General features: G+C 42.4%; 1 protein-coding gene across 9 annotated transcripts in view; it reads left to right on the forward strand.

Annotated features, from left to right (window-relative positions):
• The first annotated feature begins 11,372 nt into the window (after positions 1–11,372).
• PCNX1 (pecanex 1) overlaps positions 11,373–26,338 on the forward strand; it is a 168,153-nt gene continuing 153,187 nt past the window's right edge. For 5 of the 9 annotated variants that reach the window (XM_042990017.1, XM_042990021.1, XM_042990019.1 and 2 more), the window contains exon 1: positions 11,375–11,890. In XM_042990017.1, coding sequence (XP_042845951.1) covers positions 11,738–11,890 — 153 coding nt within the window. In that variant the 5' untranslated portion in view covers positions 11,375–11,737. Of the gene's footprint in view, positions 11,891–26,338 lie in introns of all 9 variants that reach the window. The other 4 variants (XM_042990022.1, XM_042990023.1, XM_042990025.1 and 1 more) reach the window with 3 other exon arrangements.

Here is a 26,338-nt window from a genome sequence, read left to right on the forward strand (position 1 = left end):
GGCAATCAGCTGTAGAACACGTGACTTTTGATCTCAGGGTTGTGAGTTTGAGCCCCATGTCGGGTGTAGAGGTTACTTAAAAATAAAACTTAAAAAAATTAGATTTAGTGGTAATAGGCCATTAGATTTAATGGAGTTAGACCATCTGGGATCTGAATCATGGCTCCACCAACGTTTATCCGTGTGACCTTGGGCAAGTTACTTAACCTCTCTGTCTCTTGCTTCCTCACTATTACAAGGGGGAACATAATAGTACCCACCTCATAGCACCGTTGTGTGCATTGAAAAAGGCAATGCAGGGGCGCCTGGGTGGCTCAGTCGGTTAGGGGTCCGAGTTCAGCTCAGGTCATGATCTCGCGGTCCGTGAGTTCGAGCCCCGCATCGGGCTCTGTGCTGACAGCTCGGAGCCTGGGGCTTGTTTCCGATTCTGTGTCTCCCTCTTTCTCTGACCCTCCCCCGTTCACGCTCTGTCTCTCTCTGTCTCAAAAATAAATAAACGTTAAAAAAAAATTAAAAAAAGAAAAAGAAAAAGGCAATGCACCGGGAGTTCTATAGCTCAACGGCTGACATGTAGCTGTTGGGCGAATGGCAAGTATTGAAGTGTGGGATATATAAGCAGCGAAAGCATGCAATAAACACATTCCTATAGAGAGGGATGAGTGTACTAAGCTATAGGGATTCGAAGGAGACCAAGAATTTCTGCCCTTAAAAAAAAGCCTCCCGGTCTCCTGGGAAAGATAGAGACATAAACAAATAACTATAATGCGATGTGACAGTGCTACAGCAGAAGTCTGTCTGGATTTGCCAAAGGAGTTTTACTCAGCAGTGACCATGACATTCTGTTGCTGTGGATAGATGTTAGTTTTGATTCCACCAGAGAATCACAATGCATATTTCATCCTCCTTGAAGTAGAAGGGAGTTGAGTAAGTGTCCCTGGGTATCGGGGTTTGGCCAACCCCACTGCTAAAATCCATAGCTTAAGAAACGAACATGTGTCTCCATTCTGCCTTTCCTGCTGAGCTCCCCTGTCCTTGGGTAGCCTGGGAGGGGGTTTCATACCCCGTGTTCTGCCTCTTGATTAAGACTCTGGGAGCTCAGCAGCATCTTATAATGCACCCAGGAGCAAGCTACCTGGCCTAATTCTACAGGAGGTTAATCATGCCATGCCTACAAAGAACCTAAATTAATAAAGAGAACATTAAACGTGTCAGGTTTAAGTGACTGAAATCCCTTAAGCTATACTTTGTTGTTTTCAATTGTTTATCCTGTGAGTTCATGTCCTGAGCAAGGACATTTGCAAATAGCCATCTGGATGAATATGCCACAAACATTATTCCTTGTATGATTTCAAGACCTTTTTACCCCATTGTCTCCCCAACCTCCAACCCATATCATGGCCTAGGGTAAGTTACAGAAACCCTCTGAGTTATTGTTTTGCTAATTAGAGTCAATGAAAATTGAGATGTTTTAAAACATTTACAGAGAATATTGGCAATACTTTCAGTGTCATAAAGCAAGAAGAGACATTATCATGTAACCGCATAAAATTAAAGTCAATCAAATGGGGAAAAAAGTTGGATTATTCCAGGATAAATTCCAAGTGCGCGTAATATTTAAATGTATAAAGATGAAGCCATCTTCTCTCTTAGAAGAAACTAAAACAGAGTTTTTCACCTTGGAATAGGGGAAGGCCTTTTTAATTATGACATGAAACTCAAAACCGTGGAAGAAAAGATTGGTATGTTCAATCCCATAACGTTGAAGTTTGCTGCAAGGAAAAAAACCGTAAGCAAAGTCAAAAGGCAAATGACAAATTGGATGGAAACATTTGCAGCTGTATTACAGACCAAAGACTAATTTCCCTTAACATATGAGCGCCCGCGAATCAGAAAACGAAAGACTAATGGTGTAATACAAACATAGGCAAAGCATATGAACTGGCTGGAAGAGGAAGAAGTGGATCCTAGGCACACAGAAGTGGCTCGGCATCACTCACGATAGAAGAAATTAATTTAAATTAAAATCATACTGAAATGACAATTTTCATTCATCAGGTTAGCATAGATCCCTGAAATCTGATAACATGCCCTGTGGATAAGGGTATCCTGAAACGGGCACTTTCATACTGTGCCTGTGGGGGTATAAATTGGCACAACAGTAGGTAGAGCAATTTGGCATCAGCTCCACTTTTATGTAATTTTTAAATGAAACTTTTTAAATGTTTATTTATGAGACAGAGAGAGCATGCAAGAGTGGTGGGGGTGGGGGAGCACACAGCGAGGGGGAGACAGAGGATCCGGGGTCAGTAATAGAAAGGATGTTTCACTGTGTATACTTTTTGTCTGGTGTTTGGTATTTCCTACCCATTGAACTATGTGAAGGTATCACCTATGAAAACTTCAAAAATGAAATACAAAGTAATAATAGGCCAAAATTTGCTGATGGTAATTAATTAAACGCAATTAATTTGATTCATAAATTGAATGATTAAATGGCCAAGTTTCTAAACCCATGTGTGATTGTCTACCTGTTCCATCTGTATTCCTTCTCCCTGATTTAAAAAAAATTTTTTTTAATGTGTGTTTATTTTTGAGAGAGAGAGAGAGACAGAGTGCGAGCAGGGGAGGGGCAGGGAGAGAGGGAGACACAGAATCCCACGCAGGCTCCAGGCTCTGAGATGTCAGCACAGAGCCCGACAAGGGTCTTGAACCCATGAACCTTGAGATCATGACCTGAGCTGAAGTTGGACACTTAACTGACTGAGCCACCCAGGCACCCCAGACTTCTCCCTGATTCTTTTTTTTTTTTTTTAATTTTTTTTTTAACGTTTATTTATTTTTGAGACAGAGAGAGACAGAGCATGAACGGGGGAGGGTTAGAGAGAGGGAGACACAGAATCTGAAACAGGCTCCAGGCTCTGAGCTGTCAGCACAGAGCCCGACGCGGGGTTCAAACTCACGGACCGCGAGATCATGACCTGAGCCGAAGTCGGCCGCTCAACCGCCTGAGCCACCCAGGCACCCTTCTTCTCCCTGATTCTTAACATAATCCAGTTTTATTTAGGCATCTACCACTCCCAACATACCCCCTGTGTCTCAGTCTACATCTGGGACTGGCTGGTCTAAGGGCAAGTCCTTTCCCATGGCCAGGAACTGGTTCAGGAACCGTGGCCAAAGTCAGTGTATATCACTGCCCTGAGAACAAGGCTTGACTCAAGAATGCCAGAGGCTCCTGGGAAAGACATGCCCCTGCTCTTAGGTGAAGTGCGCCTAAATTGATGGCATTTCTAGGTGGAACCAGTCACCGCCACAGCCATTTTGCCTCCATGTAGGGAGCAGCTTTAGGTGAAAGCCAACCCATTGAGGAGGTCATGTCAGGAGACTGCAGAGAAACAGATCCAGGGCCACTACATTAAACTGCCCTTGAAGCCGCCCTACCTCCTGGGCTTGCAGCGGTATGAAGCAACACTTTTCCTCATCGTTTATGTGAGTTTGAATCCAATTTTCTGTTACTTGAAGCTGTAGGCTAATACCCATGTCACAGAGGAGTATTTCCAAGAATCTATGAAACACATGGGTAAGTCAGAAGGAAAAAATACCTCCTGAAGTTTCTCAGACTTAGCAAACTGCCAAGGCACATGGCATGTGTTGACATAGAAACTTTCCCAATCAGGCTCTGAACTTCGAGTAGAATATGGTACAGAAGTAGCCAGGGGGATGGAGTGGAGAGACAGAGAAGGATTCCAACATTTTCTGTGGTTGTGACTGAGTAGGGGGCCTACTGGGTGAGTTTTATCTCCCTTTTCTATATTTCCTCTGATAAAAAAAAGTAAAAAAAAAATTTTTTTTTATGATGAAAAACTAAATACCAGCCAAAAAGGCCACTTGGAAGCAGATTGGTAGAGAGGCTGGGCCAAGCAAATCCCAATAAGTTAAGGTCAGGTTTTCAAAGTACAAGCCTGAAGGCTAAATAAATAAATGCTTATAAAAAGCTCTTCATAAATTAGAGATTAGAAGTTTAAGAACTCCTAGTAGCCTGAGGCTATTAGGAGTGAAGGATTTAAAATGAAACCCCAAAAGCAAATATAGATCACAGCTGGAATACTTACAGTAGACCTTACTGTTTTGCTCCCGAGACACTAATTTTCACCAATAGTTTGGAGGTGATGTGTTTCTAATCGCCCCTCATATGGACTCGGTTTTCACTTTCCGGTACTTTCCACAGGCTGAGGTCACTACAGGACTCAGGGTGGGAGGCTTTAGCATCCCCTGGAATTTTTTCCCCTTCTTACTCCACTGACAACCTTTGAGGAATGCAAGGAGGACTCCATAGAGGAGACCGAGTCTAGGATAATCAGGGAGGGAGGTGACAGGAAACCAGGAAGAGAGTGCAATGACCCAGGAGCAAAAAGGTTAGATAAGACAGGGACCGAAAAGTGTCTGCTGGACTTGGCAACCAGGAAATCACTGGTGACTTGGGGCAAGAGCAGTGACCAGAGTTAAGTTCAAGGCAGGTGAGGAGCATCCTTCCAGTCTTAAGAAACGTGGCTGGGAAGCAGAGGAGAAGGAGGGTGGATGCTGGAGCAAGCAGAAGGTTTATGGAGGACAGTGCCTGTTGGTAGGCTGAAGGAAAGAATCAGTAGAATGAGAATGCTTTTTGGTGCCCAAGGAGTCAAGGTTAACAGGTTGAGTATGGTTCAGAGATTGCGGGAGGGGGGGGATCCAGAGAGCCAGGTGGAACGAGTTCCTTAGGCAGAACGACTCCTGTTCCACTCAGAGAAGGAAAAAAAAAAAGAGGGAAGGGAAGATGGATGCATGTGTAGATAAATATAGAAGTAGGAGGGCAGGAAATTGAGAGATGCCAGTCTGATATCCTCTATTTTCTTTGTGCCTACGGGAGCGAGAGGGGTGTAGATGTCTTGAGAACATTGGCAAGCTTTTTTTTTTTTTTAATTTAATTTTTATTTTTTTTAAATATATGAAATTTATTGTCAAATTGGTTTCCATACAACACCCAGTGCTCATCCCAACAGGTTTGGCAAGCTTTTAAAAGTCATTACGAGGGGTGAAGCAGCTAATAACTGGGAACCAAAGAACTGTCGGGAAGAATCCAGGTGGCAGCTGAGATTAGAACCTGGGAGGTTAGCCTGTGTGAAGGTAGAAGAAGGTAGAAGGTAGAAGAGGCAGATCGTCCTGGGTTGTGGTGTGGTGGATGGTAAGAGTGGGAGGGAAAGGAGTGAAAAAAGCACGGACCTTGGAATGATTGCATTGCAAACCCCTACAAGAGATGAGGAACTGAGGGCAGGAGAGGTGGTGGTGGTGGTGGGAGGGGGGGTCAGGAAAAAGAAAAGAAAGAAGGACTTAAAGAAAAAAAAAAAAAAGAACGGTTGGGGACAGTGGTTCTCAATACAGGTTTGCAGGATAGGGCCCTTAACATGCAGATCTCTGGGGCGCGTGTTAGAGATTTCAAGTTAGTGAGACCTAAGTGGAACCTAGGGATCTGCGTTATTTTCCAACTTATTATTTTTTAAAAATGAGTAATATGCATGTGACATGAAATTCATAAAGTACAAAAGACATGCAATGAAAAGTAAGTCTTTCACCCCTGTGGCAACTCCTACTGCCATTGTCTCAGATGTTCTGTTAGGGACATTCAATACGTAATCCCATATAAAATATGCTTTTTTTTCCCTTTATGCAAACAACAGCATGTTATACACACTGTCCTACACTTCTTTTTTTCACTTAACCGTATATCTTAAAGATCAATCCATATCAGTTGTTAAAAGCCCCTTCAATGTTCTATTGACTGCTTGGAATTCTATCTTTTGATAGCAAAAGATGGAAAACAATAGGTGCTCATATTAATTCTCTGCTTCAGGGATTGCCAACACTGGAGGAGTTTTTCGATACCCTGCGGAGAGATGTACTAGAATTTGGAATGTTCTTAATAGATTGTGATTTGGGGGTGCGGGATTCATGGGTTACATGTTGAAAAACACTTGTCACAGGACGTGAGAGCAAAATGAGTTTAAACAATGGAAATACTGAGAGAAAGAGAAAACTGGATGGACTGGGAGCTTTTAGTTTGCATCATGATCTCTACTGATTTAATTGGGAGATTTCATCCTGAAGATATCATTCCCTGGGACATATATACAAAATACACTATTTGTGCATATTTAGAAAATGGTGATGTATATTAACAGCTGCTGAATCCCAGTGACAACAGGCAAAGCAAAAACAAAAATAAAACCCAAAACCAAAAACAAACCCAAAAGAACAAACAAAATTCATAAGAAATACATTCCCACGTGCTATCGAGGTTTCCATAAAGAAAGCTATGGAAAATCTCCAAGGGACAGATCTTTTTATTACATCGTTGTTTATTTTTGCTGCTAGAAAAAGTAATTGAGGGGCGTCTGGCCGGCTCAGTCAGTAGAGTCGTGAGTTCAAGCCCCACAATGGGCATGGAGCCTACTTAAAAAAATAATAACGAAAAACTAAAAATAAATAAAAAACTATCAAAACTAAATGCAATGAGTCCGCCACATTGAATTTCCCAGAATTTTTTTTTTTTTTAATGTTTATTTATTTTTGAGACAGAGAGAGACAGAGCACTAACGGGCGAGGGGCAGAGAGAGAGGGAGACACAGAACCGGAAGCAGGCTCCAGGCTCTGAGCCATCAGCTCAGCTCAGTTCGACGCGGGACTCCAACTCACGGATGGTGAGATCGTGACCCGAGCTGAAGTCGGATGCTTAACCGGCTGAGCCACCCAGGCGCCCCTAATTTCCCAGAATTCTTCAATTCTGCTTGGATTTCTTGATTTGGGGCTAGGACAGACTTAGAAAGTAGATGACTCTGAATTGAAACACAGGTTGATCGCACACCCCGTAATATTTCCACTACTGGCCACCACTTCCCACCAAGGAATGTTCTTGCCAGAAGAGCCAGACATCCAGCCTCCAGAGGTGACAACTCTCATTTTCTGCATAACTACAGGCAGGTATTCTAGATGACACTGACGGCTACCAATCAGGTGAGCTCTTCAGGGAATCACCCAGCGAGATCACTTGGTCCAACAGGTCCCGCCAGCATTACGCTACCGTGGCTGAAACAGAAAGGTAAGCAAGACCTTTAATATGGTACAAACACATCAGACATCCATTGAGATAGAAGAATCCTTAAATGTGAAAAGATGGGAAATAATACATGTGCATTTTGTTTCTAATTCAGGGATTACCAGCATCTGGGGAGTTTTACGATATCTTATACACTTCCCCTTTCCTTTCATTGTCCTGCCCTAAAAGTGTTGTGTGTGAGCTTAAGAATAGTGGATTGGGATTTTGAGATATATCAAAAGATCCCCTCAAGATGACACAAAACCTCCTCACATGGAATTGATATTTTAAAAAAACCCAGTAGCGGGGCACCTGGCTGGTTCAGATGGAAGATCATGCAACTCTTGATCTCAGGGTCATAGGTTCGAGCACCATGTTGGGTGTAAAGGTTACTTAAATAAATGAATATTTAAAAAATTTTTTAAAAAGTTTAAAAAAAAAGTTAAAAAAAAATCTTCTTGAGATTTCCAAGAAGGATGAGGTGCTTTACTTTTTAGCCCACGGGGGAGGGTATGTGAGGTTTCAGTTTGGAGTTAGTTGGAAAATACCGGTTTCATGAAGAGAAACACATCAGAAGAAGGGCTGGTTTGGGTTGAGGGAGAAACCATGGATACCTGCTACATTCAGGTTGCTGGCGGGACACTTGGGCAATAACGTCCAAGGTATGTAATTGTTGCTGCATAAACGGACCAGAGCTGCGGTTTGTTTGCCTCTGCTCCGAGGCGGGCTTGCGTGGGGGTTATTAGAAGGTTTTGCACACTCAGCTTTGTTCCTTTCAGGCAGGAGAGGAGCACACGCTGGCAGAGCATCCCCAGTCCTCAAGGGGCCCATGAAGTCAGGAAGTATAATTTTAATAGAATTAGCTGAAAGATGAGCAAAAGTCAGGTGGTGGTTTGGTAGTATGTCACTGCCGCTTTGACATGCTAAGTGTATCATTGTTAATAGCTTTTGTGCAGGGCTCAGAGGACTAACACTTAGCAAATTAGATTCCTCAGTTTTTGTCCTGCTCTTATAATTTAGGGTATATTACCTTGGGCAAACCATTTAACCTCTCTGTGCCTTGGCTCCCTGTCCATAAAATAGAAAGCTCATTGTAGCAGCATTCATAAACATGTTGAAAGCTCCAGATAAAAAGCATTGTAGGGTTCTCTCCTTCCACCCCCACTCCAAAGACTGAGTCAGTCTTTCAAAAAGGTCATCCATTTCATTGAATTCTTTCAATGGCTAACTTAGCTAATAAGCATTTTTCTAAAAGGCGTTTGCCAGTCCAGGGCTGAAAAATGTAGTCTATAACTGCCTTCCCTGCCTTCTGGGCCTGCTTATTCTGCTGGCCCCCTTTCACTCAGTGGCTGGTTGTCAGTCGATTCTCATCTCTAGGCTCCTGGATCAATCCCAGCCACATTGGAAGGGAATGAGAGTTCTGTATTAACATTCTGGGACCTCAGTACAAGGCGACCGTGATCAATGTGAAATTCAGTCTCAGTTCTGGGTATGAAGTTCCTGCTTTGTTTTTATGTCTCCCTTCGCCACATCTAGCCTTTGGATACCTGTCTTATCACCCTGAGCCCAAGTCCTTGCCCTGCAAGCTTGTCTAGTACATTATCTCAAAGACCTGAATTCTATTTGTTTTCATCAATTCCTTATAAGGAGAGGAATCCAGACCTGGAAGACAGCACTGAAGCTGGGGCTTTGCTACAAGCAACATATTTTCTTAACGCCTGCCACAATTTCCCAATTTTTTGTCTGCTCCTGGATTTCCCAAGGTTGTGTTCCAGCTGCCCACTGGCTTACAACACTTGCATTCTCTGTGTTGAACCAGCGTCATGCTGGCTGCTTTCCTGGCCGCTGCCTGTGCCCTACCCTTCAGATACTGTCTTCCGGTTGCCTGCTCATCACGCCAGCTGGGTCTGCCTCCAATTCCATGATGTATCTAGGTCTGGTCTCCGCTTCTTCCAGTCTACCTCACCCTTATTACAGTTAATCCTTTTACATTAAACGAAAGCAGATATTCGCTGGTGTGGAAACTGATGTGGTACTGGAATTTTATCCTTGTTTACATCTTTGTTTGTGTTGGAAGTGCTTGGGATCACTTCCAAAACCTGCTCAGAGAGCTTTCCTGTCTCTTTTAGGAGAAACAAATGAACAGTTGACAATACCTTATGTCTAAAACCAAGCCTCAAGACCACTAGTTTCATTGTCAAATTACATTATTTAAACTTGATTGTGCTTTCAGACATAAACATTTTTATGTTTATTTATTTTTGAGAAAGAGAGAGAGAGAGGGAGCGGGAGTGGGAGGGAGGGGTGTTGCAGAAAGAGAGAGGGAGAGAGAATCCCAAGCAGGCTCTGTGCTGTCCACATAGAGCCCAATGCAGGGCTTGAACCCACGAGCTGTGAGATCAGGACCTGAGCCAAAACCAAGAGTTGGACACTTAACTGACTGAGCCACCCGGGTGCCCCCAGACATACTAATATATTTTAAAGTATATTTTGGCCAGTGTTCATTTGTGTCTCACAATATGAAGGCATCTTATTGGAACTTGATGGCTTTGTGGTCATAGGAAATAAACAAATCAAGGCTGGGGACAATGTTCTACAATGGTAGTTTCAACCTCTAAGGTACATTGTAATCTTTTGGAGGGCTTGTTAAAACAGATTGTTGGGGGACCGGCCAGAGTGGCTCGGTCACTTAAGCTTCCAACCCTTGATCTCAGTGCAGGTCACAACCTCATGGTTTGAGTTCGGGCCCCACACCAGGCTCTGCCATGATGGCGCGGGGACCTGCTTAAGATTGTCTCTCCTTCTCTCTGTCCCTCTCCCACTTGTGCTTTCTCTCTGAAAATAAATAAACAAACAGATGGCTAGGTCCCACACCCAGAGTTTCTCTGGAGCGACGCCTGAGACTTTGCATTTCTAACAAAGTTCTCAGGTGTGGTGACACAACTGGTCCTGAGAATACACTTGAGAACCATTGGTCATATGTTTAAACTGGTCACAGGTAACCAAAAGCTGCCTAGCAGTACTGATCAGTTCAAATTCTTGTCTGAATGGATGAGGTGGATTGCTGAGAAATAAACTTCTACATTAAATTTCAGTTGCAGCAGTTAGAATGACTGCTGGTTTCAGAGGTCTTCTCAAACCACCATTACTTACGAGGACACAGTTTCTTTACACTTCAGTTTCCTTATGCATAAAATAAGGATAGCGTCTGTGCAGTCCTTCCCCTAGCGTTGTGCAGGTCAGATGAAATGGGAATGAACATATTTGAACCGTAAAGTGGTATGGCCCCCGGAGGTATTGCAATGGTTTTTCAATACTTTTCTTAAAATAGCACCAGTTTCTTTTGGCTCTCTTGCATTTCTGATTAATTCCAGCAGGTTTAATGCAGGCGTATAGAGTACTTTTATTGCTATAATAATTAAACTCAAACTTCAAACTTAAAAAAAATTTTCATTCAATGAGATCAGAAATACCTTACAAACGTTCCAAAGAGGCAAGAATGATTCCCAGTCTCTACAGCAGTAAGAGAGCTATAAGACCCACAGTTTAGATTGGCCTATTAATAAAAATGGCTACAAGTTACAGCACATGAAAATATAAAATCACCGTGTATAGAATGATAAACCTGTCTACCCTAGACTGTTACGTCTCTTGAAATTTCTATTAATTTATCTGTCTTTGTTAGTAGTAAATCCTCACAATCCTGGCGTGGCTGTTTTTCTCACCCGAGGGCCCCCAGCTCCCTCCAAGGGCCAACACAGTTCTTGCTCAAATTGAGCGCGTTGGTGACTTTTCACTAGTCACCAGCTGTATTGAATTCTGCATGGCCTTCAACTAAGCATCGCAGATATTAGCCTCACTGTTCCCAGGTGTTAACTAAAATAAACATGATAAAACGTCAGCCAGGATGCTGACATGGTTCTAAAGGCAAGGTTTGGGAGTATGACGGTCCCCGTTTGGGGGGACTGGTCAAGGCACTTGGCAGGGTGGTTTGCCAGGGGCAGAAAAGAGTCTCCCAGAGCCCAGCACCACCCCAACTCCCCCCGCCCCGCCCCAGTCCCGGGCCCGGCCCGCGTCTGCGCGCGCTTCTCCCGGGCGCCGCCAGGAGGCGCCCGCCGCAGCCGAGGCGCTGCGCGCACCCGCGGAGAGCCGGCCCGGGGGGCGGAGGGAGAGGAGAGGAGGGGCTGGAGGGGGCGCGGCTTGCTCCCCGTCCCTCCCGGGCGCCGGGCCTCCCTCTCCGCCGGGCCCAGGGCTGGCGGCCGGCGGGGGTCGCGGCGGCGGCGGCGGCGCTGACGGGCCGCGGGCACGGGGGCCTGGCTCCGGCTCCGGGTGTTAGGAGACAAGATGGCGGCGGCGCTGTGGAGGCTGGTCTCCTCCTCTTCTCCGCTCTCCTCCGCCCCGCCGCTCGCCGCCTCCTCGGTCTCCTCCTCCTCCTCGTTCGCTGCCTCCTCCTCCTCCTCCTGCAGCAGCCCTAGCGACCGCCGGAGCGCCGGCCCGCTCTCCCGGAGCTCCGGAGGGGGATAGACGGGGCAGCTGCGGGCTCCGGCGACCGAGGCCGAGCTGGGGCCGGGGCGGGGACGGCGGCGGCGGCGGCGGCGGCGGCGCCGGGTGGGGATGGGGTCGCAGACGCTGCAGATCCTCCGGCAGGGGGTGTGGGCCGCGCTCAGCGGGGGCTGGTACTACGACCCGCACCAGGCCACCTTCGTGAACGCGCTGCACCTCTACCTGTGGCTCTTTCTGCTCGGCCTGCCCTTCACCCTCTACATGGTGAGTGTGGTGGGGGCGGGGAGGAGGGTGGCCCCTTTCCCGCTTCCCCTGGTCGCTGGCCGGGCAGCGCTGGCGTTCCGCAGTCCGGCGGCTGCTCGCGCCTCCCGGGCTCCGGGCCGGGGTCGCGCCTTCTCCTCGCCCCGGCGCGCGCGCGCGCCCGCCGGCCCGCCGCCCCCTCGGGCCCACTGCCCCGCTGGCTCTAGTGCTCCCCTCCCCCACCCAGCCCCCGCCTCTCCGCTCTTTAGGGTGCCCCTACGTCGGTGATGACAGGAGGGACGGAGCAGTAGCAGCAGCCCCTACCTGCGTCCCCGTGCGCCCCACCCTTTTACGGGGAAGTAGTAGCCTCCGGGGCCCCTTCTCAGGGGTCCTGAACCTGTAGCCCCTCCAGCCCGTTGCACCCGGGGAGGAAAGCCCGACTGGGGCTCCCTGCCCTCCGCGTTTTGTGGCAGGCGCCGAGCACTGTGCTCCTAAGGGACGCCGCATTCATCCTTGGCACGCGTGCTTATTTGCGCTCCGTTCCGCGGGCGCCCGGGCACCCCTTGGGCACTCCCTTCACCCGAGGCTGTTCTCTCTCCGCGCCCCACCTCGCCTCGAATCCGCGTGCGGGGCCCTCGGCGCGGGGGAGGAGTGCGTGCCGCTCGGTGGGGAATGTAATTGCGGGGCGGCCGGGCTCTAACTCGCGACCAGGTGGTGTTTGAAAACCTGGCTCCTGACCTTCCTGCCTCCAAAAATCATTGTTTGTGCTGGTTCTTTTCTGTTCAGCTCTGTGGTCAGCGGCTGCTGTGTTTCCAGGCCAGCTTTGGGGGGGAGGGAGCGGGGGAGATACGGGGAATCTGGCTGGCATTTCAGATTTGTTTGGATTGGTTCAAGGCCGTTTACTGATAGGAAAAAGGAAGTGCTGCCTGTTGCTGAATTCAGTACGATCAGCCTCTTCGAACGATCTGGGCTTGTTTTTACGCTGTCTTTTCGCTGAAAGTTGTACGCATGTTTTGTTTTGTTTGTTTGTGTTTTTAAACACATTAGGTTAGGGTGGGGCGTTAGGGTGACTAATGTGGAAGAGAGATGATACTTAAACTTCAGTTAACATTTTTAAGCTTTGGTTAAATTTTTAAAGTAACCGGAAGGGAGGAAAGGATGATAACTTTTTTGTTTTAGGAGCGTTCCTTTTAATGTATTTCTGTCAACTTTGTGGTTCTTTATGGAGCTATAGTAAAGGCGCTGGATTAGAAAATCTGGGAGTATGCCTGAGAAGTGCTGTAGTGAGTGAGAACACCCGATCCTTTCCTAAGTGAAGCTCCTTTTCACTGATTGGCAGGAAAGTGCCTGCTTGGGGGAAGACGTGCGAAATTTTATATTCCCAAGCAGATTTTAGTTTTACATCAAAATTGTTTTGAAGGGACTTATTGCTGCAGATAAAAAGGACATTTTAAAAAATGCTGATGACTTCTTATTTTATAATTTTTTTTAGGGGACTTGTTCAGTCTTGTCCCATTCTGAAAATTTGTCGTGAAGTGTTATAATTTTCAATTAATTCTGCCCTAGGGGGTTCTATTTGCACTGCTCTACCTTCCAGGAATATGACATCATTAACGAACAGGTTAATTACTTTGGGTATAAGAATCCTCAGGCTGTCACAGAGCTTTCATGGCAGATTTCTCTTACATCCGAGAGAATTGTGAACTTAAAACTGAAACTGGTACTTCAGATGCAAGGATTAGTTGCTGTGTTGCAGTGTAAGGTTTCCATGTGAGCACGTGAGCTGTGTTAGGGGCTAAGTCGCTGTGTAATCAGCAAATATTACTAAAGGAAATTAGCATAAATAGAGAGCAATACATTGAGTTTACTGTTTCATTTTGGGAGTTTATTCAGTTGAATTTAATTCACAAATATTTGAGCGTCCACTATGTCCTGGGCAGTTTGCTAGATTCTGGGAAAACTGCTTCTCTGACTTTCTTATTTAATGGTAATTCTGTTCTTCCTCATCTTTTAAAATCTCTCCTTGATTCATCTTTCTTTTCACATCCAGTTCATCAAATTTTGTGAGTTCTGTTTTGAAAACCTAACTAAAATCCAGCTAGTCCTCATCATCGCCCACCTGGTTCAAGCCACCATTTATGGCTCCTCTGGATAATTGCAGGATTCTAATGAGGTTCACTGCTTCTGTGTTCTCTATTCTTGTTACAGGAGTCTGAGTGATTCTTTGAAACATAAATCAGATCATGGCACTCTTCTTCCCTCAGAGCCTGCCCTCTGTTATACTCCATCACTTTGCCTTCTTAGAATTTTCCCAACATAACAACTATGTTCCTGCCTCAGGGCTTTTGCACCTGCTCTTCTCCCTCTCTCTCTGGATGACTCCTGAAGATATCTGTGTGACTTTCTCCACCTATTCAGATTTCAGTTATATGTGAGGCTTTCCCTGATAACCAATGTAACATAGCAACCAAGTAGCTCCTACAGTATTTCTAGTCCTCCTTTTCTCCTTTATTTAATAATGTTTATTACTAATTGATATATATTAGTATCTCTTTTTTTAGTGTTATTTATTTTTGAGAGAGAGAGAGAGAACACGTATGTCAGCAGGGAAGAGGCAGAGAGAGGGAGAGAGAATCCCAAGCAGGCTCCTTGCTGTTAGCACAGAGCCCGACATGGGTCTGGATCTCAACGATGATGAGATTGTGACCTGAGCCGAAATCAAGAGTCGGCCACTTAACCAACTGAGCCACCCAGGTGCCCCTATATTAATATTTCTTTATCTCTTTGGAGTATATGGTCTGAGGAGGGCAGAGACTATTTTGTTCACTGCTTTGTTGTCAGGACCTAGATCAGTGCAAGACACGTAATAACTGCTCAGGTGTTGAATGATTAGAAATGAACAAGACACAGCTTCTGCCTTCAAGGAACTTAAAGTCTAGCTTGGGGATAATGAATAGTTGACAAACATTAGAACTGTTGTGAAAAGGTAAGTACAGAGTGGCCCTGAGTTTCGAGTCAGACGATTGATTCTTGTCTAGGGGCAGTCAGCAAAGAGGATTTGCCAGCATTTGAAGAAACATTACTAGTTGTATAGTATTGAGATAGATGGAAGTATATACTTGAAGCAAAATTCAACATTTCACATAAAAGTAAAATCTCTTACGGGGGCGCCTGGGTGGCTCAGTCACTTAAGTGTCCGGCTTTGGCTCTGGTCATGATCTCACGGTCCATGGATTTGAGCCTCGTGTCAGGCTCTGTGCTGACAGCTTGGAGCCTGAAGCCTGCTTCGGATTCTGTATCTCCTTCTCTCTCTGCCCCTTCCCCCATTTATGCTCAGTCTCTCTTTCAAAAATAAATAAACATGAAAAAAAAAAAGATGGAAAAACATAAAATCTCTAACAGTTATAGATTATTATGTGTATGTTCTCCCAATAATAACTATAAATGATAGTGACTTTTAAGTGTATAAGTTCTTTTTTTTATATAAAATTTTTTAATGTTTATTTTTGACAGAGAGAGAGAGCGCGCATGCGCGCGCGTGCGAGCATGAGTGGGGGAGGGGCAGAGAGAGAGGGAGGGGCAGAGAGAGAGGGAGATACAGAATCTGAAGCAGGCTCAAGGCCCCAGGTGTCAGCACAGAGCCTGACATGGGGCTTGAACTCACAGACTGCGAGATCATGACCTGAGCTGAAGTCACACGCTCAACCAACTGAGCCACCCAGGCACCCCAAGTGTATAGGTTCTTTATCCCAAACACTGTGTTCTCATTTAACTGATGAGGACACTTGAGTTTAGTCGTGGATGACCTGTTTTGTGACCTTTTGTTTAATCTAGCAATTAAAGGGCTAGATTTATACAGGGCCTTTGTAGCCATTGTATAGGTAGCTTTTTTTTTTTTTTTCCTTTAAATTAAAGGCCCAAAGTCTATGAAGAGGTAGTAGGTTAAGTTAGGTAGAGTCTTAGTGCTTTTTGTATAGGAGTAAAACACTTTTGCTACTAGGAGCTTTTGTGGATGCTTTGAAAGGTAAGAGTTTATAGCTTCTGCAATTATGAAACTTTTCAGTAGTGAAAATGAAAAAGTAATTTTTTCCTTCTTACTTTCATTGTCCTTTCTGTTCCTCTTAAGGCACTCACCCCACTTTGTCTTGTTATACATTTGACCCTTGAACAACATGGGAGTTAAGGCCATCAACCCCTACTCCGTGGAAAATCCACGTATATCTTTTGACTCCCCCCAAACTTGCCTACTAATAGCCTACTGTTGACCCTAAGCCTTATTGGTTATATAAACAGTCAAGTAACGTATTTTGTATGCTGTATGTATTATATACTGTGTTATAAAGTAAGCTAGAGAAAAAATGTTAAGAAAACCATGAGAAAATATTTACAGTACTGCACTGTATTTATCAAGAAAAGTCCACATATTAGTGGACTCATGTACTTCAAACCCTTGTTCAAGGGTCAACTGTAATCATTTTTGCACATGACATGTGACAGATGGTGAATGTTATAGTCATGAGCTTTGTGGCATTTTTGTGTGGTGGAAAGCAGATTGGAATTGGTGTTATCTTGATTTGTGAATTTTGGCTCTTCTTGATTGTGTGTCCTTTGGGAGAGACCCTACCTTTCTGGACCTTGATTTACTCGTGAGCCATTTCTTGTGTATTTTGTAAGGAAATATTTAGGAAATGAAATTATTCACTTTCAGAGTGGCCTTCAGTAAATGTCATTTGAAAGAATGGCTAATTAGAACAGTGTTTCCTCTATAATGTTGTGTGTCTGGAGGAGATGAGATAACTCTCGATTAGTCAAACCATTATTGCTCGACATATTGTTTTCTTCTGCAAAGAGTTATATCCCTAGGTGATGAACTATAACATTAGACTCTATTTACACAGGTGCTTCTCAGACTCCGGTTGACACCAGAATCACTTGAATGTGTTAAAAATGTGCATGTACTCGTCATTCTGATGCACAAGATCTGGAGTGTGGCCCATTTGTTTGTATTTTATGGACACCCAGGTCAGTTTAAAGAACTCGATCAATATGCCCCCAAGTCCCATCCCCTGACCTAAATCCAGCTGCCTAACTCATCATATCCTTTTGGCTGTCTTACAGGCATCTCGAAGGTATCCTGTCTAAATTGTTCTTGATTCCCTGCTAAACCTTCCCCTCACCGTCAGGACCAGACTTGTTTTCTTACTCTGTCAGCCTTGTTAATAGCACCATCGTGTGTGCGGTTGTTCATACGGTCTCCCTCCCCCTTGCCTTGTGAGCCAGTCTTACCAATTCTCTTGTCAGAATATCTCAGGCCTTCCTTTCCACTTCCTAGTTCCCCTGGTGTTTTGTTTTGTTTCCTTTTTTTTTTTTTTTTTTTTTTTGTCTGTACTACTTTAGCTTCCATTCTTTCTTTTACAACTCCTTCTCTACCAAGTAAAAGACTCTGTGTCATTCTCCCTTTCTAATATTCTTCACTGATTTTCTTTTACACTTAGAATAAACTCCGGCATTCTTACTAAGCCCTCCCTGAAACCAGTTCCACCTTTGTCTGCAGTTTGTGCCGTAGTCACACTGGCCTTTCTGTTACTTCAACCTACTGAGCTCGTTCCTCATTCCGGGCCTTTGCACATGCTATGACTCCTGAAGGGATACTCTTCTCTCCTGCTCTTTGCAACAAAGCCTGCTGTTGCTTGGTCATCAGGACTTGGGCTTTAATATCATCTCCTCACAGAGGTCTGACCTGCTAACCATAAGCAGGTTCTCTCTCTTTGAACATCATTCCATCCTGTAACTTTTTTTCACAGTTCTGTCCATAAACACATATATTTGTCTTTGTTTACTTATTTGCTATCTCTCATTCCCCTCCGTCCCTACCTTGTAAGCTGGGGTCACGTGACTTATTTGTCATTGTACATCCCGTGTCAGTTCTCATGTTTGGCTTATATTAAGCTTTGAATAAATATTTGTTGAAGGAATCTTTTATAATATATGTGAACCTTCTTTAGACTTATCAGCATAACTGGTAGAGAATTTGGAGGGATGGGAAATTACTGTGGTAGGTTGTATTATATATATGGTGGAGTTACAGCGTACGTGGGGGTTAGGTTCAGTGTCTGTGTGCATGACAAAAATAAGATATAGAATTATTGAAAAACTAAATGCAGAATGACTGTTGAAAAACCCTTACCTTAAATCATTCAAAGTGTAGCATATATAGTTTTTTTGTATGTGCAACTTCACAAATATATATACGCATGATATATAGTAACATATACTGTAAAATCAATAGATTATATTCAGAAACTAAAATATTCATAACAAATTTATGAAGGTTTTAATTTTTTTCTTCCAGGTGATTTTATTGTATCTTCTATAGCTGATGTTTATCATCTACAGAATGATAAGTCCTTTATTAGTAAGGATTTCTCTGAGGGCTTCATGTCATTTTCTTTAGCAAAGATTTAAAAATATTTTAGGGGCGCCTGGGTGGCTCAGTCAGTTGAGTGTTGGACTTCGGCTCAGGTCATAATCTCACAGTTCATGGGTTTGAGCCCCACTCAGGTTTTGCACTGACAGTAGGGAGCCTGCTTCAGATCCTTTGTTTCCCTCTCCCTCTGCCCCTCCCCCTCCCCCTCCCCCCTCCCCCATTTGAGGGCACATGCTCTCCTTTCTCTCTCAAAAATAAACATTAAAAAAAATATTTTAGGGGCTCCTGGGTGGCTCAGTCGGTTAAGCAGCCGACTTCGGCTCAGGTCACGATCTCGCAGTCCGTGTGTTCGAGCCCCGCGTCGGGCTCTGTGCTGACAGCTCAGAGCCTGGAGCCTGTTTCAGATTCTGTCTCCCTCTCTCTGACCCTCCCCGTTCATGCTCTGCCTCTCTCTGTCTCAAAAATAAATAAACATTAAAATAAAAAATTAAAAAAAATATTTTAAAGATCAATGTAAACAAGATTTTGTTATGATGACTGAAACTGAAATTGTCGTAGTTTATAATTTATATTTCCTAAAATGTTTAATTAGGAAAGTTATTGTATTATAAGTTAACAATTAAACATTATTATAAGTTAGCAATTAAACATTATTTATTATTTTCTGTGTCCTTTAGGAAAAGTTTGATGAATAGTTGGTGGTCTGTTTTGACCTATATCCTGTGTGTTTTCATACCAGTATTTTCAATAGTTAGTATCAAGGTGCATGTAATTGTTTCCATAATTAGTTATGACATAGATATAGCTCTTATCTCTTTATTATGTCATTGTCCACAGATGGTTTACAAATGAAGTTCCCAAAAAGCATCCATATTTGTCAACGTGCAGAAATGCTTGTGACTTTATAGAAATGGCAATTGATTGCTAAAATGTTTTAGTGTCTTTTGTTAAAGATGGGATGTTTTCTGCCATTTGAGAAATTACTCCAAGCTGTAAAATCATTTGGTAATTGAAAAACTAGGAAGGTTTCTTCTATTTCTTTTCCTGCTTTCAAATGCATACATTTAACTAGGTAGTTTGCCTTTGCTAGCTGACTTTATTGAAAGTTAAATTTTTCCAACATTTTTTTAATGAGAATAAAAAAGTTGGAAGAATTATACCCACCACCTGGTTTCTATAATTTTTTTTTAATTATATGTCTATGTATCCCTCTAGCTATTAAGACCTTGGTTTTGTTTTATTTTTTTTATTTTAGAGAACACAAGTGGGAGAGAGGGGCAGAAGGAGAGAGAGAGAGAGAATTATTAACCTTTTTTTTTTTTTTTTAAGGGGGATGCTTGTGAAGTAACTTGCAGACATCAGTATAGATCACCCTGAAACATTTCTGCACGCGTACCATCTGCTAGAGTTATGATAGGCACAGATCCTAAGTGAACCGTTGGATGAGTTTGAATGTTGATAAATGCACACACCTGTGTAGTGCAACACCATCGTGTTGTTGAACATTAATGTCACCCCAGGAACTTCCTGCTTGCCCTTCCCAGTCAACCCTCTCACCCTTATTCTCATTTTTTCCCATGGTAGAGTAGTTTATCTAATTCTAGAACTTCATTTAATGAAGTCATGTAGCATATTCTTTGTGTAAGTCTTTCTCACTCAGCATAATGTTTTTGAGATTTATCCATATTGTATATATCAGTAACTTGTTCTCTTTTTTTTTTTTTTTTAAGTTTATTATTTTTGAGAGAGAGAGAGGGAGGGAGAAAGAGAATTCTAAGCAGGCTCTGCACTGACACGGCGCAGAGCCTGACAAGGGGCTTGAACACATGAACCATGAAATCATGACCTGGGCGGAGGAGATCAAGAGTAGGACCCTTAACTGACTAAGCCACCCAGGTGCCCCATTAACTTGCTCCTTTTTATTGATGAGCAGTATTCCTTTGTATGAATATATTAAAAAGTTTGTTCATCTTTATCTAGTCTCCTGTAGATAAGGACCTCTTTTGGCTTTATGTAAAAGGTATCACTCCAGCATGAGGGTAATTTTTATCGGGACTCAGAAGAAATTGGAAAACTTCATTAAATATCAAAAACGTTTTCTCTCCCCAAATAAGAACATGTTTTAATTTAAAATACATTAATGATAATTGCATACCTTATTCTCTTAGTTCAGTTTTTGTAGTCTTGTATTTGCTTAGTATTTAGATTTTCTCTGAATTCAATAGAATCTTTAATTATGTATATAGATGTTTTTGCTAAATTCAAAATTATATATAAGTAAAAAGAAGAAAGTAAAAACCTCTTGTAATCCCATTCACCCAGTCAGTTGAACATTTTAGTAACCAGAGTGTATTTGGAGCTTATAAATATGTATTATGCTTTCTTAAAAAAATGGGCTCATAAAATTTGTACTGTTGTGAAGCCTTCTATTTTTGTTTGACTGTAAATTGTGAATGTTTCCATGTAAGGAAAGAAAAGTAACAGTTGTAATAGCTCTGTAGTAGGTCTTAGTATAGATGTGTTACGGTGTATCTAATCGTTTTCCTGCTATTTTACAGGTTGTATTTTTTAGCTATTTAGAAAACACTAGGGTGAATATTCTCGCAGTTAAATCTTTGTGCTAGTCTTTTGTATAAATCCCTAGAAGTAGACTTGGTGAATCAAGGGATATGCATATCTGTGTTTGATAATTGTTCAGTTTATGAGTGAATCCTTATATTGAGAGAGAGCATGAATGAGAGAATGATGGATAATAACGCAGGGTTCCTGAGAAGGCAAGATAACTGTGTGGTCTAAAGAGCACAGGCAGTAAGGGATCATCCTCAGAAAGGGATGTGGGGAGAAGAAGTGATGAACAGTTGGTGGTCAAAGCTGAGGGAGATCTGTTTTTATTTTGATGATAATCTTGAAGTGTGGAGTGTTTTCTGTTGGGAGTGAGGGGAGAGGTCAGGAGGGCATTCAAGGTTTAAGGAGGATTTCCAGAAGGTGAGATGCTGTCCTAAGTTTTAGAGGGTGGGGAAGTGAACTGATGAGCAAGGGGTGGTAGGGTTGCCAGGCAACTTTGAGGATGCCTTTGAAGTTGAGGAACATGAGTTCAGAGTGTTGCAGAGGAATGTTCAGGAGAGAAATTTGGGGTAAAATTTATTTAGAAGTTACCACCTTTGCATAGCTGTCACCTACAGTGGCTAACTCCAAGCCACAAGTAGACAAGATCTGGAGAGAAAGTATAATTCATTAAAAGGAAGGTGGTTCGGACAGAACTCCAAGGCCTAACAGCAGTTAAAATCAGTGAAGGAGACAAGAAGGCAAGAGGGAAATGGAAGAGAGGAACCTGTTACGCAAGCCAAAGAAAGAGAGTGTTTTGAAAAAGGAGAAAATGGTCAAAAATGACAAATTGCCCTCTTAAAAGGATGTACTAATTTTTCATCACCAGTGTTGAGAGTACCTCCCACCTCCGCTCAGCACTTTCCCAAACAGTGTTACTGTTGTAAATTTCTTATTCAGTGGAATGTCATATAAAACCATTTCAGTAATACTCTGTTTTGATAATTGCTACAGTTTCCCTTGAAGTACTTTTTAATTCAAACTTGGTACAAATTAAGGATGCTTACTGCACTAACATATATCACATAACATCTTTTATCTGATTTTTTTCTGTATTCTCACTTTCATAGCAGGCAGCTGATAAATAAGAAATGCTTCCTTGAGAAGAGATCGGTTGCTTTTTTCTGTTATTTGAGTTACATCAAATGGTTTTCCTGTGTCTCTGCATAACTGGGGAGTTCAGAGAGTTAACTGTGTAGGTGGGCTATGACGCCCCGAGATACCCTGGAACAGTAACAAGAATCGCATTGAGTAATGGAATGGGAAAGGGCAGATGACAACAAATATTTTCCTACTGCTCTTCGTTAATATAGAGGTGCATTTTGCTAAATCACAGTAAAATTAGTAGTTACTGATTCTGGTTCCTCTGCTTGTTTCCTGAAAAAGTTGGTGAAATGCTTTCTTTGGTAGGATTGTAAAACAGGTCAGACTTTTCTTATCTTCCTTTATCGCTAGAACCCGAGGGGTTGTATCTTTTTTAACTTACACTGTTGGTGCTAGCTAGTCTCCGTTGCTTTGTGTTATGATAAGAAAGAAAAAACCTAGGGAAAAGCAAGCCATTTCCGTTTGAGGTTTTTAGGGGCAAAAAAAAGTTCTATTCCATAGAGCTTTGTACAAACCAAATAGAACCCTGAGTGCCAACTGCGCTGAGAATAGGCAGGAAGCTTAGTCACAGATTTGAGAAGCTTGAATTATGTATCTGGGTGTTTTCCTTTTCCTACCCCTCCTCGCCCCCTGTGTGTTGTCTAGACATAAACTAAACAGATTTAACCACTAAAGTTATCTTTAAAACTTTATATTTTGAAATAATTTTAGATTTACAGAAAAGTTACAAAAATAGCATAGAGTTTTTGTATACCCTTTGCCCAGCTCCCTCTAATATAAAATCTTACATAACCATGGTGCATTTATTAAAACAAAGAAAGTAACAATACAGTGCTATTAACAAACTCTAGAATTTATTTGGATTTCACTGGTTTTTCCACTAATGTTCCTATTCTGTTTCAGGATCCAATCCAGGATACTTAATTGCATTTAGTATCATCATCTTTAATATGGGTTTTTTACTGCTTTCCCTTACCATGCTGGGAGTCTATTTTTTAAGGAATTTTACAATTCATAACAACTTATCAAATTGTATAAGAACAATTAGTAGAAGATTTTATGTCTGGGATCGATACATTTGAAATGGACAAAAGAGGAGTGTATCCTAAATGATTTTTGAATCTTGCATTGACCATTAACCTGTGTTAGGCTATTTTAAAGTTAAGATGTTTCAAATATGAAAAATTAAATTAAATAATCCTAAAGACGATAAAGACTTCAGATATCATTCATGCAGAATGGATGACGGTCCATTCCTATATAATGCTGTTTTTCCTAATTTATAAATTAGAGCCCATGAGATAAATTCATACCCAGGTTACAAGGTATAAATATGACTAATTCCTTATGTGTCATACAGTGTTCAGGAATTGGAAGGAGGATGCAAATATTTCCTGGAAGGCTTTATGCGAAGGATAATTCTTTATTCAAAACGTTTACAGTATGCTCGGCACTGTGGTGGGTTTTATGGTGGGGGACCTTTATAAGTTTGGTTATTTGAGTTGGAACAGTGTTTCTCATAATCTTCCCAGCAGGCAAATAAATTTTTGTTTGGGGGGAAAAACTGTTCTTTAAAAGAAAATATGTTCTTAAATGTAGTGATTTGTTCAGCTACCAAGTACTTTATTATAACATATCCAACATATTAAGTCTTTCTCAGTGAATTATTGTTTAAAAATTTTTTTAAATATTTATTTATTTTTGAGAGGTGGGGAGGGGCAGAGAGAGAGAGAGAGGGAGACACAGAATCCAAAGCAGGCTCCAGGCTCTAGGCTCTGAGCTGTCAGCACAGAGCCTGATGTGGGGCTTGCACTCATGAACCATGAAAACATGACCTAGGCCGAAGTTGGAAGCTTAACTGACTGAGCTACCCAGGTGCCCCAGTGAATTACATTTTTAACTTCTCACAGTATCATTTATGCATATTACTGTCTCTCAATAAGTATCTGGAATGGTTAAACGAAAGGATATAAAAAGAAATAAAAACCCAAATGGGGTGCCTGGGTGACTCAGTTGGTTAAGCGTCTGACTCTTGGTTTCAGCTCAGGTCATGATCTCATGGTTCCTGAGTTCAAGCCCTGCATAGGGTTCCATGCTGGAAACCTGCTTGGGATTTTCTCTCTCCCTCTCTCTCTGTGCCACCCCCCCCCCCCCGCCCCACTCATGCTCTCTCTCTGAAAATAAATAAACTTTAAAAAAAAAAAAGCAAATAAACCGGTTATCATTTGTACTGTTTCATTTATGCCACACCATACATCGCAGATGAAGCCCTGCACATCATTTCCACAATCATCACAGACCTTTAAGACAGAACGCTAGTGAACTTTGCAAGGGAGTAAAGAGAGCTTTTGGGTGCATTTTAGTAAGGAAATCCCCAACTTAAAGATTTTTAAAAAGTGAGAATAAATTTAGCTGATCTCAAAATATTATGCTGTATTATCAAAAAGTCTTACTTTTTTCCAGTCCCTGTGCCACAGGAATATTAAAAGATGCAGTATTGTGCTATGGAAGAATAAGCGTAATTTTTTAATATGAAGGATTTTCGCATGAACAAGGAAGTTGGAAGAATAATACATGATCTCTGCTTAGATTCGAAGATATGAACCTTTTAAAAGATCATATTTGCTTCAGCTGTGTACTAATGTAAGATATATATCTGCACATACACACATCGATATACACATTCTGTCTTGCACATACACGCACACATGATACATCATGACACCTCACCTCTAAGTGCTTCAGGCTTCACCTTCATAATTGTAACACCTTTATCATGTTGAATATGATTAATAATTCTCTTATATCTCACACCTAGTTTATATTTAAATTTCCCTAGTTATCCCCAAAATATCATTTATAGCTAGTTTTTCCAAGCCAGGGCTCCAGTTAGGGTTTAATCATTTCTCCATCCAATTGACTTTTTTTTTTTCAACGTTTTTTATTTATTTTTGGGACAGAGAGAGACAGAGCATGAACGGGGGAGGGGCAGAGAGAGAGGGAGACACAGAATCGGAAACAGGCTCCAGGCTCCGAGCCATCAGCCCAGAGCCTGACACGGGGCTCGAACTCACGGACTGCGAGATCGTGACCTGGCTGAAGTTGGACGCTTAACCGACTGCGCCACCCAGGCGCCCCTCCAATTGACTTTTTAAAAAGTCTAGGCTAATTATAGAATGTCTACGTTTTGGATTTGTCTAATTGTGGTGTCATGTTTTTTTTTCCTGTCTAGTCTCTGTAGTTTCTGTAAAGTACATATTTTTTAATGTTTGTTTACTTTTGAGAGAGTGCGAACGGGGGAGGGGCAGAGGGAGAGGGCCGTACAGAGGATCTGAAGCAGGCTCCCCACTGACAGCACAAAGCCTGATGTGAGTCTCGAACTCACAAACGGTGAGGTCATGACTTGAGCTGAAGTCTGATGCTCAACAGACTGAGTGACCCAGGGTGCCCCTGTAGTTCCTGTAAATTTAAACTTTATTTTATTGTCCCAAGTTAGAGTTTCTAGAATTTACATATTTCAGCACGATATTTAACATGACTAGTGTTGTATTGCAAATTTCCCTTTCATTGTTGCTTTGCCTTTGATTTGGGAATCTTTCATATTTACTGACAGATTTTACTGCCATAATTTTTGTTCATATCATTATGCAGTGTCATTGTTACTCAGGCTTTCATTATGTGTCTTTTGGCTTTCTTCCTTATTAAAGACATATCTGTGTGTCTTTAAGGAGTAAGGAAAAGAAGGAAATAAGGAAAGTCAAAGTAATTGTAAAATCACAGAATGCACCACATAGTTCTTCCCACTATTTTGGCATCTGGCTTTCAACTAATTATAACTTTATGTATTTTTGCTTACTAATAGGTTGAGGAGAATTAGAATTATCCATTATCAAGCTGTGTCCCCAATACTCTGTTCATTCTGAGTCACCGCTCATCTCTTCTCCTTCTCCTGGAGCAAAATGCGTATCACAGCATGGGCTAGAGTGAGGCCAACATATCTCTGCCTTTTATTTAATTTTTTCTAGGAAGTTATTGAGCAGCTTTGGGAGATTATTGGAAAGTCTTTTTATGTTTCTTAGTGGTATCCGTGTTGATGCTCCACTCGAGAATTGCTGGCCTGGAGCACAGGACACAGGCTTGGGGCAGAGCTGTCACTGCCTTTCTGCAACCCTAAACCCACCGTCTAATAATTGGGAATTAACTTGCTTGATTGAGGTCCTGTTTTGCGTCATATGAATAAATCGGTACCCGGGGGGAGATTCTGGACATGTGTATTTTGAAAAGCAACTTCCCCTAAATGTACCAACAGAAAAGCCCATAGGTGATTCTGTTAGACA

Source organism: Panthera tigris, chromosome B3, assembly GCF_018350195.1.
Source record: "Panthera tigris isolate Pti1 chromosome B3, P.tigris_Pti1_mat1.1, whole genome shotgun sequence".
NCBI classification, from domain to species: domain Eukaryota; kingdom Metazoa; phylum Chordata; class Mammalia; order Carnivora; family Felidae; genus Panthera; species Panthera tigris.